Source organism: Puma concolor, chromosome D2 (assembly GCF_028749965.1).
Source record: "Puma concolor isolate L17-30 chromosome D2, mPumCon1.1.hap2, whole genome shotgun sequence".
In the NCBI taxonomy this organism is placed as follows: domain Eukaryota; kingdom Metazoa; phylum Chordata; class Mammalia; order Carnivora; family Felidae; genus Puma; species Puma concolor.
In genome coordinates this window covers 10,177,914-10,191,981 of record NC_141677.1, presented here as the reverse complement: position 1 = coordinate 10,191,981, position 14,068 = coordinate 10,177,914, and the positions used below count along the sequence as shown (strand labels likewise).

Genomic DNA, 14,068 nt, shown 5'->3' with positions numbered 1-14,068 from the left:
ATGTCTGATCACCCTGGCCTGTGGCCTGCAAAGAATCCAGCGAGGTTGATTTAGCCAGAATGCCTTTTACACCTGATATTTCCTCTTAGTAATTTTCATTCACTGCCCCCACCCTGATCCTTGGCCATTAATTCCCACATACTCATGCTTTTTAGGTGTTGAGCCCAGTATCTGTCCTGCACTGTGAAATCCATCATAGTGGGACCTACATCTATCCTAACAGTCCCGAATAAAGTTTGCCTTAACCATCTTTAACAAACGTCACTGATTATTTTTTCCTTTAACAGTATTTATACCAAAACAAAAGTAATAGTTATGTCTAGAAAAGAAACTAAGGGCTTTTTTTATAATGTTCTTCTTTATATATTCCTTGTATTTTCCTGATTTTCTACAATTAACATGTTAATTTCATAATCAGAAAAATAATCCTCTAAATTGAAGTTAATACTCTAAGACAAAAAAATTGATTCTACCTTTTACAAATAGATTATGAATTTCATGCAGGGCAAATTGACAGCTAGTGTTATTTTCGTTCTCTATAACCTTGTTGATTTCTTCTTCACTTGTTCCATCAATTACTGAGAGAATGGTGAAGTCTTCAACCATAGGTTGGATTCTTTTTTAATTTTTTAATGTTTATTTTTGTGAGAGAAAGAGAGAGAGAGCACAAGTGGAGAAGGGGCAGAAAGAGAGGGAAACGTATTATTTGAAGCAGGCTTCAGGCTCTGAGCTATCAGCACAGAGCCTGACATGGGGCTCAAACTCACAAGCCATGATATCATGACCTGAGCCAAAATCCGACAATTAACTGACTGAGCCACCCAGGCACCCTGAACTTCTTGTTTTATTTCTCATTTTAGTTCCATCAAGTTTTGCTGAGGTTTTTTTTTTTTTTTTTTTTTTTTTAATGAGGTTTCATGCCCAGCGTGGAGCACAATGCAGGATTTGAACTTAGGACCCATGAAGATCTGAGCTGAGATCAAGACTCAAATGCTTTTACCAACTGAGCTACCCAGGTACCCTGCAGGTTTTGCTAGAATCTTGAAGCTGTGTTGTCCGATTCACATTTAGGGTTGTCTTGTCTCCCCACTGAGTTGACTCCTGGCTCTGGAGTCTGCATTATTGGAAATTAGCACACCTACCCCAACTTTCTTTTGTTAAGTGCTTGTCTACCTAATCTTTACCTTTAACTTACCTATGTTTTTATATTTAATGGGAGTTTTTCATAGACAGCATGTAATTTGGTCTTGTTTTTTAATTCAATGTAACAGCTTCTACTTTTTTAGTGGGAGTATTTAGATCATTTTGTTTAGCCTAGCTTAATGCAATGATGCATATGGTTAAATTCATCTTTCTATTTCTCCCATGTGTTCTTTGATTTTCTCTCTTTATGTCCCTTTCTGTGGACTATTTTGACTATTTCTGACTATTTCTTTTATTTCATTTTACCTCCCCTGCTTGCTTATAAGTTAACTTCTTTATTTTATTTTTGTATATTTCCTAACTTTCCCTCCAGAACCTTGAAAGCATTACTCATGGTTATTTTACCATCCTTTTTATTTTTTTTAATTTTTTTAATGTTTTATTTATTTTTGACAAGAGAGAGATAGAGCATGAGCGGGGGGAGGGGCAGAGACAGAGGGAGATACAGAATCTGAAGCAGGCTCCAGGCTCTGAGCTGTCAGCACAGAGCCAGACGCGGGCTCAAACTCACGGACCGCGAGATCATGACCTGAGCCGAAGTCGGACGCATAACTGACTGAGCCACCCAGGCGCCCCTTTACCATCCTTTTTTGATAGTCACCACTTATCTGGGCCATACCTTACAGGCACATAATATTTTCTTGTATCTTATAAGCACACATCCTCCTGTCTCAGCACAACATTACTCTGGGTTTAATCAATCTCATAAGTAGGTGAGCTGGATTCGGGTTTAGTTGTTGCTTTTGTTGTTTCCAGTGACCTCAGATTCCACCAATGTAGTATTGCCTCAACCTTCAAACCCTTCCCTGACTTCCAAACAGGGTAAAATTCCAGAAACTGCCTGGCCTAGAGGTCTCTGATCGCTCTGTCTTCCACCTTCCTCAACTTTTAACCTACTCTCTTCCGATTTTGTAGTCAGGATAAGCTCTCCAATGTCTTCAGAGGCTGTTTTTGCTTTTCAATTCCAGTACTGTTCACAACTGGCAATTATATGTTCATTTCTCGCCTAATTTATTATTTTTACTCCCTTACTGAATTATAATTTCCATGAGTGCTTAGCACAGTCTGACATATTGTGTGTTCCCAGTAAATATATTTTTAAAAATAACAAATGAACTATAACAAGAAGAAAGCACACCAATTAAATTAAGACTAGATGTTAATTAGGAGCATAATGGAATTACCTAGACCATGTGTGCAATGTTGAATAATTTCAGGCTTACAATTTTATTTTACATGGTGACTCTCTACTTTAAAATATTATTATATTTGATTCATTTCCTTAAAGTATGCTAAAACCATCAGAATTAAATAGATTTTGCTACAAAAGTGGCCTGTTCTATTTAGAGAAGTACAATTACTTTGATTTAAAATAGTGGCTGATGGTCTCTGGGTCTGTGTACAAATTCAATAATCTAAATGTGTAAATAGAAGCATGTGGGGTTTATAAAAGTTATCTTGAAACTTGTGCCACACTTAACCACTTTTTTGGCACTGTAGTTGCAAAAACTAAAAAAAAATTAATAAGGTAAGAATTTCGACCACTATGATCTTCTCCCAAAATCTTACATATATATTTTTTCTTTTACATCATCCCCTGACATTTAGCTTATGAACACAGCCTGTTCACCTTAGAGACAAATAAGAAAATTATAATCTAACTGTAAGGTGCCAGACAATGGAATTTTGGTATTTGTATAGCACACTAAAAGAGTGATTTTTAAATTCCTTTTTAAAACCAACAGATTACAGAATATTTACCAAGTAAGCATGCAATTATTAAGAGGCTTCACTATGCTACAAAATGTAAGGTGCAATTATGGATTCATAATGAGTATTTGTGGGTGGAGGGACACAAACTTTCAGTCTATAGGAATGTCCAAGCTAAGTGTCATATTCTAGATCAGAGTATTTCTAGATCACATCATTGCTCCCAACATAGGTACACATTAGATTTTTGAGAAAGGGGAAGGAGGAGGAGGTGGAGCCATAGGACTGACTCACTCTTAGTATCATGCACTTTGTCAACTGTGGGCAAAGACCTTACATAGTAAGAGAATTCCTGCTTCACAAGCTGAAGGCTACCAAATTACGAAACTGGGAACTGGCTTAGAAGACACGAGGTGGTCCATAATAAAATAGACTATTCCTCCTCTTGCTAGAACATTAAAATAAGTCCACAGATCAAGGGTTGGAGATACAGCTGGTGCCTCCTATGGTTGTAACAAATGACTCATTTTTCATATCATTGTCTCTGATCCTTATGATTCTGAACTATGGCAGTCTAAGACATGGGTTCCTAGGGCCAAGAAACCTCAACCAGGGAACATAATGTTTTTGAAGTATTGGAGTCTGACATTACCACTTCATTCTGGAAGGTGAATCATGGTTTTGAATGAAATGATTGACCCTAATATCAATAGGAAATTTTTGAAATCCTAGCTGCAGTGATACCAGAAGCAGTAGAGATGTGTTGAAGACACATCTGGGTTGTCTGCACAGCTTCCTTCCTTTCTGATGATTACTGGTATTCTGCATGCTTCCATTTCCAAGAATACTGTGGGAGCACCATAGGCGTTCAACACCATGACCACAGGTGAGTGGACCGCACATAGGAACAAGATCAACACAGGGACACCCAAGGCCTTTGCAAGGTCAAGACTGCATAGCAAACTCAGAATCTGGTCCATGCAGCATTCTGTGAAGATAGATACAATAAAAGTGCTTATTCAGCTCAGAAATAATCTAAGCCACTTCCTGGACCAGGAGCAAGATCAAAATTTTGAAGAAAGAACAGGCATATTTTGCCCATGAAATGTCAAGATCTAATGTCAAGCAATAGTAATCAAGACACTATGGTATTTGCACAGGGGGACAAAGAGACCAATGAAACCGAGAGAGGAGGCCCATACGAACCACCCATATATGGAACCCTGATATATGACATAAGTGGCTGTACAGAATAGCACTAAAATGAGGAACTCATCAATAACTGGTTGTAAGCAATTAGCTGTTCCTCTATTTTTAATTCATTATTAATTAAAAATTAATTATTCCTACAATAGGAAATATAAAATCAATTTAGAATAAGTGTATAAATGAAAGCAATGTTTTACAACTTTTAAGAGAAATGTCAGAGAACATGTCATTAGCCTTGGGTGGGTAAGATGTATGTATGCAGGTACAAAATGTATAAACCATAAAAGTAAAGTTCAATAAATCTGATTATATTAAAATGCAAAACTTAGATTCACAGAAAGATACCATAAGGAGAGTTAAAAGACAAGCAATGGAAAAAAGCAATAATGTTGAAAACATAAATAAGAGAGCATATTAAGGATTTGAATAAATAAATAGATGCATTATTATTGAAAATAAAGAAAAATAACTCACTAGAGGAACAGGCCATTTCACAGAAAAAGAAACTAAGTGGCTAATACCAGGTGGAAATTTGCTTAAACTTTCTAATATTCAGGGAAATGCAATATAAAATAAAATCCCATTTCACACCAATGAGATATGTATAATTTTAAAAGTCTGACAATATCAATAATTATTGAGAGCATAAACAGGAACTCCTAAAATGGCATCCTCGAGCAAGGCTGAAGATGTGACTGTCCTACAACCTGGGGGATGGGAAGAAACACATAAGTACTTATTTGCATTTTTTATTAAAACTGTCTATCAGACCCCGCCCATCCTCCAGCCAAAATCCCAAAGAGCACCAGTTCCTGCCAGGTAACTTGCTCGCTCCACGCAAACACCCAACTCTGCGCTTCTGCGGAGCCAAACCTCCGGCAGCGGATCTGACTCCCTCCTGCTGCCACAGGGCCCCTCCTGAAGTGGATCACCTAAGGAGAAGCAAGCTAAGCCTGCCCCTCCTGCCCCTGTGCACCTTGCCTACCCACCCCAGCTAAGACGCCAGATCCCCAGCATCACAAGCCTGGAAGTGTGCAAGTAGCCCAGACAGGCCACCCCACCCCACAGTGAATCCCGCCCCTAGGAGAGGGGAAGAGAAGGCACACACCAGTCTGACTGTGGACACAGCGGTGGGCTGGGGGCAGACATCAGGTCTGACTGCGGCTCCGCCCACCAACTCCAGCTATACACCACAGCACAGGGGAAGTGCCCTTCGGGTCCTCACCACGCCAGGGACTATCCAAAATGACCAAGCGGAAGAATTCCCCTCGGAAGAATCTCCAGGAAATAACAACAGCTAATGAGCTGATCAAAAAGGATTTAAATAATATAACAGAAAGTGAATTTAGAATAATAGTCATAAAATTAATCGCTGGGCTTGAAAACAGTATAGCTGACAGCAGAGAATCTCTTGCTACAGAGATCAAGGGACTAAGGAACAGTCACGAGGAGCTGAAAAACGCTTTAAACGAAATGCATAACAAAATGGAAACCACCACGGCTCGGATTGAAGAGGCAGAGGAGAGAATAGGTGAACTAGAAGATAAAGTTATGGAAAAAGAGGAAGCTGAGAAAAAGAGAGATAAAAAAATCCAGGAGAGGGGGCGCCTGGGTGGCGCAGTCGGTTAAGCGTCCGACTTCAGCCAGGTCACGATCTCGCGGTCCGCGAGTTCGAGCCCCGCGTCAGGCTCTGGGCTGATGGCTCGGAGCCTGGAGCCTGTTTCCGATTCTGTGTCTCCCTCTCTCTCTGCCCCTCCCCCGTTCATGCTCTGTCTCTGTCTGTCCCATAAATAAATAAAAAAAAAAAAAAAAAAAAAAAAAAAAATCCAGGAGTATGAGGGGAAAATTAGAGAACTAAGTGATACACTAAAAAGAAATAATATACGCATCATTGGTATCCCAGAGGAGGAAGAGAGAGGGAAAGGTGCTGAAGGGGTACTTGAAGAAATAATAGCTGACAACTTCCCTGAAGTGGGGAAGGAAAAAGGCATTGAAATCCAAGAGGCACAGAGAACTCCCTTCAGACGTAACTTGAATCGATCTGCTGCACGACATATCATAGTGAAACTGGCAAAATACAAGGATAAAGAGAAAATTCTGAAAGCAGCAAGGGGTAAACGTGCCCTCACATATAAAGGGAGACCTATAAGACTCGTGACTGATCTCTCTTTTGAAACTTGGCAGGCCAGAAAGAATTGGCACGAGATTTTCAGGGTGCTAGACAGAAAAAATATGCAGCCGAGAATCCTTTATCCAGCAAGTCTGTCATTTAGAATAGAAGGAGAGATAAAGGTCTTCCCAAACAAACAAAAACTGAAGGAATTTGTCACCACTAAACCAGCCCTCCAAGAGATCCTAAGGGGGACCCTGTGAGACAAAGTACCAGAGACATCACTACAAGCATAAAACATACAGACATCACAATGACTCTAAACCCATATCTTTCTATAATAACACTGAATGTAAATGGATTAAATGCGCCAACCAAAAGACATAGGGTATCATAATGGATAAAAAAACAAGACCCATCTATTTGCTGTCTACAAGAGACTCATTTTAGACCTGAGGACACCTTTAGATTGAGAGTGAGGGGATGGAGGACTATTTATCATGCTACTGGAAGCCAAAAGAAAGCTGGAGTAGCCATCCTTATATCAGACAAACTAGACTTTAAATTAAAGGCTGTAACAAGAGATGAAGAAGGACATTATATAATAGTGACAGGGTCTATCCATCAGGAAGAGCTAACAATTATAAATGTCTATGCGCCGAATACCGGAGCGCCCAAATATATAAAACAATTACTCATAAACATAAGCAACCTTATTGAGAAGAATGTGGTAATTGCAGGGGACTTTAACACCCCACTTACAGAAATGGATAGATCATCTAGACACACGGTCAATAAAGAAACAAGGGCCCTGAATGAGACATTGGATCAGATGGACTTGACAGATATATTTAGAACTCTGCATCCCAAAGCAACAGAATATACTTTCTTCTCGAGTGCACATGGAACATTCTCCAAGATAGATCATATACTGGGTCACAAAACAGCCCTTCATAAGTTTACAAGAATTGAAATCATACCATGCATACTTTCAGACCACAATGCTATGAAGCTTGAAATCAACCACAGAAAAAAGTCTGGAAAACCTCCAAAAGCATGGAGGTTAAAGAACACCCTACTAACGAATGAGTGGGTCAACCAGGCAATTAGAGAAGAAATTAAAAAATATATGGAAACAAACGAAAATGAAAATACAACAATCCAAACGCTTTGGGACGCAGCGAAGGCAGTCCTGAGAGGAAAATACATTGCAATCCAGGCCTATCTCAAGAAACAAGAAAAATCCCAAATACAAAATCTAACAGCACACCTAAAGGAAATAGAAGCAGAACAGCAAAGGCAGCCTAAACCCAGCAGAAGAAGAGAAATAATAAAGATCAGAGCAGAAATAAACAATATAGAATCTAAAAAAACTGTAGAGCAGATCAACGAAACCAAGAGTTGGTTTTTTGAAAAAATAAACAAAATTGACAAACCTCTAGCCAGGCTTCTCAAAAAGAAAAGGGAGATGACCCAAATAGATAAAATCATGAATGAAAATGGAATGATTACAACCAATCCCTCAGAGATACAATTATCAGGGAATACTATGAAAAATTATATGCCAACAAATTGGACAACCTGGAAGAAATGGACAAATTCCTGAACACGCACACTCTTCCAAAACTCAATCAGGAGGAAATAGAAAGCTTGAACATACCCATCACCAGCGAAGAAATTGAATCGGTTATCAAAAATCTCCCAACAAATAAGAGTCCAGGACCAGATGGCTTCCCAGGGGAGTTCTACCAGACGTTTAAAGCAGAGATAATACCTATCCTTCTCAAGCTATTCCAAGAAATAGAAAGGGAAGGAAAACTTCCAGACTCATTCTATGAAGCCAGTATTACTTTGATTCCTAAACCAGACAGAGACCCAGTAAAAAAAGAGAACTACAGGCCAATATCCCTGATGAATATGGATGCAAAAATTCTCAATAAGATACTAGCAAATCGAATTCAACGACATATAAAAAGAATTATTCACCATGATCAAGTGGGATTCATTCCTGGGATGCAGGGCTGGTTCAACATTCGCAAATCAATCAACGTGATACATCACATTAACAAAAAAAAAGAGAAAAACCATATGATCCTGTCAATCGATGCAGAAAAGGCCTTTGACAAAATCCAGCACCCTTTCTTAATAAAAACCCTTGAGAAAGTCGGGATAGAAGGAACATCTTAAAGATCATAAAAGCCATTTATGAAAAGCCCACAGCTAACATCATCCTCAACGGGGAAAAACTGAGAGCTTTTTCCCTGAGATCAGGAACACGACAGGGATGCCCACTCTCACCGCTGTTGTTTAACATAGTGCTGGAAGTTCTAGCATCAGCAATCAGACAACAACAGGAAATCAAAGGCATCAAAATTGGCAAAGATGAAGTCAAGCTTTCGCTTTTTGCAGATGACATGATATTATACATGGAAAATCCGATAGACTCCACCAAAAGTCTGCTAGAACTGATACATGAATTCAGCAAAGTTGCAGGATACAAAATCAATGTACAGAAATCAGTTGCATTCTTATACACTAACAATGAAGCAACAGAAAGACAAATAAAGAAACTGATCCCATTCACAATTGCACCAAGAAGCATAAAATACCTAGGAATAAATCTAACCAAAGATGTAAAGGATCTGTATGCTGAAAACTATAGAAAGCTTATGAAGGTAATTGAAGAAGATTTAAAGAAATGGAAAGACATTCCCTGCTCATGGATTGGAAGAATAAATATTGTCAAAATGTCAATACTACCCAAAGCTATCTACACATTCAATGAAATCCCAATCAACATTGCACCAGCATTCTTCTCGAAACTAGAACAAGCAATCCTAAAATTCATATGGAACCACAAAAGGCCCCGAATAGCCAAAGTAAATTTGAAGAAGAAGACCAAAGCAGGAGGCATCACAATCCCAGACTTTAGCCTCTACCACAAAGCTGTCATCATCAAGACAGCATGGTATTGGCACAAAAACAGACACATAGACCAATGGAATAGAATAGAAACCCCAGAACTAGACCCACAAACGTATGGCCAACTCATCTTTGACAAAGCAGGAAAGAACATCCAATGGAAAAAAGACAGTCTCTTTAACAAATGGTGCTGGGAGAACTGGACAGCAACATGCAGAAGGTTGAAACTAGACCACTTTCTCACACCATTCACAAAAATAAACTCAAAATGGATAAAGGACCTGAATGTGAGACAGGAAACCATCAAAACCTTAGAGAAGAAAGCAGGAAAAGACCTCTCTGACCTCAGCCGTAGCAATCTCTTCCTCGACACGTCCCCAAAGGCAAAGGAATTAAAAGCAAAAGTGAATCACTGGGACCTTATGAAGATAAAAAGCTTCTGCACAGCAAAGGAAACAACCAACAAAACTAAAAGGCAACCAACGGAATGGGAAAAGATATTTGCAAATGACATATCGGACAAAGGGCTAGTATCCAAAATCTATAAAGAGCTCACCAAACTCCACACCCGAAAGACATATAACCCAGTGAAGAAATCGGCAGAAGACATGAATAGACACTTCTCTAAAGAAGACATCCAGATGGCCAACAGGCACATGAAAAGATGTTCAGCGTCGCTCCTAATCAGGGAAATACAAATCAAAACCACACTCAGGTATCACCTCACGCCAGTCAGAGTGGCCAAAATGAACAAATCAGGAGACTATAGATGCTGGAGAGGATGTGGAGAAACGGGAACCCTCTTGCACTGTTGGTGGGAATGCAAATTGGTGCAGCCGCTCTGGAAAGCAGTGTGGAGGTTCCTCAGAAAATTAAAAATAGACCTACCCTATGACCCAGCAATAGCACTGCTAGGAATTTATCCAAGGGACACAGGAGTACTGATGCATAGGGGCACTTATACCCCAATGTTCATAGCAGCACTCTCAACAATAGCCAAATTATGGAAAGAGCCTAAATGTCCATCAACTGATGAATGGATAAAGAAATTGTGGTTTATATACACAATGGAGTACTACGTGGCAATGAGAAAGAACGAAATATGGCCTTTTGTAGCAATGTGGATGGAACTGGAAAGTGTGATGCTAAGTGAAATAAGCCATACAGAGAAAGACAGATACCATATGGTTTCACTCTTATGTGGATCCTGAGAAACTTAACAGGAACCCATGGGGGAGGGGAAGGAAAAAAAAAAAAAAAAGAGGTTAGAGTGGGAGAGAGCCAAAGCATAAGAGACTGTTGAGAACTGAGAACAAACTAAGGGTTGATGGGGGGTGGGAGGGAGGAGAGGGTGGGTGATGGGTATTGAGGAGGGCACCTTTTGGATGAGCACTGGGTGTTGTATGGAAACCAATTTGACAATAAATTTCATATATAAATAAAAAAAAAAACTGTCTGTCAGAGATATAGAACTTCCTTAAATTTGCCCAAAAGAAAGATTTGCCTCATGTCTTTCATTAGCATTGAAAGAAAAAGACATCGTATGCTTGGGGACTCAGCTTGCTGCAGACTATAAAGGCAAAAAAAAAAAAAAAAAAAAAAAAAAAAGCAAATTTTCCAAAAAGACAGGTAGTGACAGTCCCTCCAAAGGATGAGATTTTAAAATCTGTCTACTTTGAGGAACGTTCCTGCTCTTCAGTGTGAGATCGTACATTGCACAAATTTTGGGAAATGAGTAATTTCAGGATGACTCTAATAGTCCTGGTCCAGTTACTCAACACCTTGATGACATTGGTAAGTTTGAACCTTCCTAAGTCAACATTCTCTGTTTTCCCAGCCTTCCTGCTCCTGAAATAGTTGTGCCTTACCTTTCTTAGCAATCTCACCTATTGCATGGTTCCAACTCTTACTCTTGTATGGGTGACCATAAAATTAGTTATCCTATATAGACTGCCACTCTTCACTTTCTTTTTTTTTAATTTTTTTAAAGTTTTTTTATTTTATTTTTTTTAATATATGAAATTTATTGTCAAATTGGTTTCCATACAACACCCAGTGCTCATTCCAACAGGTGCCCTCCTCAATACCCATCACCCACCCTCTCCTCCCTTCCACCCCCCATCAGCCCTCAGTTAGTTCTGTTTTTAAGAGTCTCTTATGCTTTGGTTCTCTCCCACTCTTACCTTTTTAAATTTTTTTTTATGTTTATTTATTTTTGAGACAGAGAGAGACAGAGCATGAATGGGGGAGGGTCAGAGAGGGAGGGAGACACAGAATCTGAAGCAGGCTCCAGGCTCTGAGCTGTCGGCACAGAGCCTGACGCGGGGCTTGAACTCACAGACTGTGAGATCACAACCTGAGCCGAAGTCGGAGGCTCAACCGACTGAGCCACCCAGGCGCCCCATCACTCTTCACTTTCAAATCCACATTCCCAACTGTTGGACATCTGCATCTGTAGGTCTACCTCAGGTCTGTCCAGTAGAACTTCTAAGATGATGAAAATGTTCTTTGTGCTTGCCAGTAGCATAACTACTAGTCACATATGGGTATGTGGCTATAGCAACTGAAGGACTGGATTTTTTAAAATTTTATTTTGATTTAATTAAAGTTTAAATAACCACATGTGGCTACTGTATTGGACAGCCTATGTGCACCCAAGAGCGCAAAGCTACCCTATAATGTTTCATTTGCCAAGAATTAATTTCTCCCATTCTTTGGACCGTCTCCGACATTGATGGGATGTTTTGGTAGCTTTGTCATTTTTTTCCAGAAAAATGCTCACCTGACCTCTTTATTGTCAAATAGTGTAAACTAAGGGGCACTGGGTGGCTCAGTGGGTTAAGCGTCTGACTTTGGCTCAGGTCATGATCTCACGGTTCGTGGGTTCGAGCCCCGTGTCAGGCTCTGTGTTGCTGACAGCTCAGAGCCTGGAGACTGCTTCAGATTTTGTGTCTCCCTCTCGCTCTCCCCCACTCGCACTCTCTCTCTTAAAAGTAAACATTAAAATTTTTTTTTAAAAAAATAGTGTAAACTAAGAATTGACAGGTACGCTCTTTAGCAATCAGCACTCAATATTTTGGTTTTTTTAAAAAAATGTATGTTATAACATTTTAGTACTTACTACATCAAACATATTTTGCTCTGCCTCAAGCTATAGGACTATATCACATTATTTTTTTCCTCTTTTATAAGCATCTTAACTTAGATGCCAACAAGCTCTTTGAATCCAACTGTCAAAGGAAAAATTGAATCAACATATCCAAAGGTAAAATGAAGTCTACACTACATTGAAAGTGAGCACATGATTTTCTTGATGTGTGCTTAATTTTCTCTGCAGGTAGATGATAGAGTAGAAACTTACAAAAATCAATTAGCTATTGTTTGTGAATGGATAATTATAGACTGATTGCCTTGAACTTGTTCATGCAAGAGAAAATTAAAAGAAAAACATGTTGCTCCATTTTAAAACAAAATGTCAGGATGAAAAGCTGACTGAGAGGAAAATTGGGCCACATTGAGTGGTTACTCTTCATGAATATATATGAAGCACTATTGTTACTGTTAGTTTGCATAATGAATAACTTGTCAATTTTTTTAATTTTAAATAGAAATTTCTTACAATTTAACAACACACAGAACATTAACACCATTAAGTTGCTTTACTAATACTGTCACAAATAATGTTAACATTTTCACATTATGGTGAGATAATGTTCCCAAGATCACTTCTCTGACATCACTTGGATCAAAGTCAGAAGAATTTTGCCACATCAATATAATGATATAGTTAGATATTAAAAAAAAAAAAAAAACTGGCTCTCTGCAGTCAAGTGATGTAGATGGGACATATTCATTTCTTTCCCTTTTCATCAGATTTCTTTAGACCTGCTATGACGCAGAGCCAAAAACACACTTCGTCATGGCACAGTGCCCGATCTTCAACTTAATATATGTAAAAAGCACATCGTGAAAAAAATATAGCTCAATAGCAATATATGATTTTTTTAACATATTTATTTATTTTTGAGACAGAGAGAGACAGAGCATGAACGGGGGAGGGTCAGAGAGAGGGAGACACAGAATCCGAAACAGGCTCCAGGCTCTGAGCTGTCAGCACAGAGCCCGACGCAGGGCTCGAACTCACGGACCGCGAGAACATGACCTGAGCCGAAGTCGGCCGCTTAACCGACTGAGCCACCCAGGCGCCCGCAATATATGATTTTTAATAGGCTATAACTCACATCGAAACCCCAACATTCCAACACATTCACCACCCCCCAAAAAATAAGGTAAACCTGCGAATGAAAAGACTAAGCGCTCAACATACATAGATTTTTCTCTTTCCTTCCATTCTTATGATAGGAACTACTTCATAACAACATGTGTCATCTAAAAAGTTAGTAAAATTCTCAAAAGAGAATTTGACATTAAATCAGGATAACTACAGTATCAGATATTGAAATAGGAAATAAACAGATGTGAGAGAAATAAATTATTACTTCATATCTTCTTTATCACCTCAATGATCTATGAGTTTTCCCTCAGTTGATCATTTCACAAGCAAGAGTGTTTGTAAATGGATAATGGAAGCCTAATGGCATACTATTATTTCCTACTAAAATACTAAAATTGGCTAAAGAGATAAAAATAAGGAAAAGCAAGCATGAATATTAAAAACTAAGGCACAGAGCAATCAAAATACAATACCTTTTAAGAAATTCTATGGGATACTGTGCAGATGGAAACAAATACAGAAATTTGCTAAGAGGAGCAAGGCCTTGGGAAAAACAATTTATGTTCTATAAATGAGCTCTCTGTTTTATTATTAAAGTGATACTATATTCTTCAAATAAATTGGGAAAATTAATATGTAAAGTCTTACATTGCCTGAAAAATTATTATGCTACCTACATA

General features: G+C 38.8%; 1 protein-coding gene across 6 annotated transcripts in view; it reads right to left on the bottom strand.

Annotated features, from left to right (window-relative positions):
* LOC147575771 (uncharacterized) overlaps positions 1-14,068 on the bottom strand; it is a 400,913-nt gene that overhangs the window by 95,286 nt on the left and 291,559 nt on the right. For 4 of the 6 annotated variants that reach the window (XR_015241536.1, XM_086679582.1, XM_086679583.1 and 1 more), the window contains one exon: positions 883-3,901. The exons of the other annotated variants lie outside the window; for them this stretch is intronic. Coding sequence is in view for 3 of the 4 variants with exons in the window: in XM_086679582.1 (XP_086535708.1) it covers positions 3,642-3,901 (260 nt within the window). In the remaining variant the exon portion in view is untranslated. Of the gene's footprint in view, positions 1-882; positions 3,902-14,068 lie in introns of those variants that run through there. 6 annotated transcript variants of the gene reach the window in all.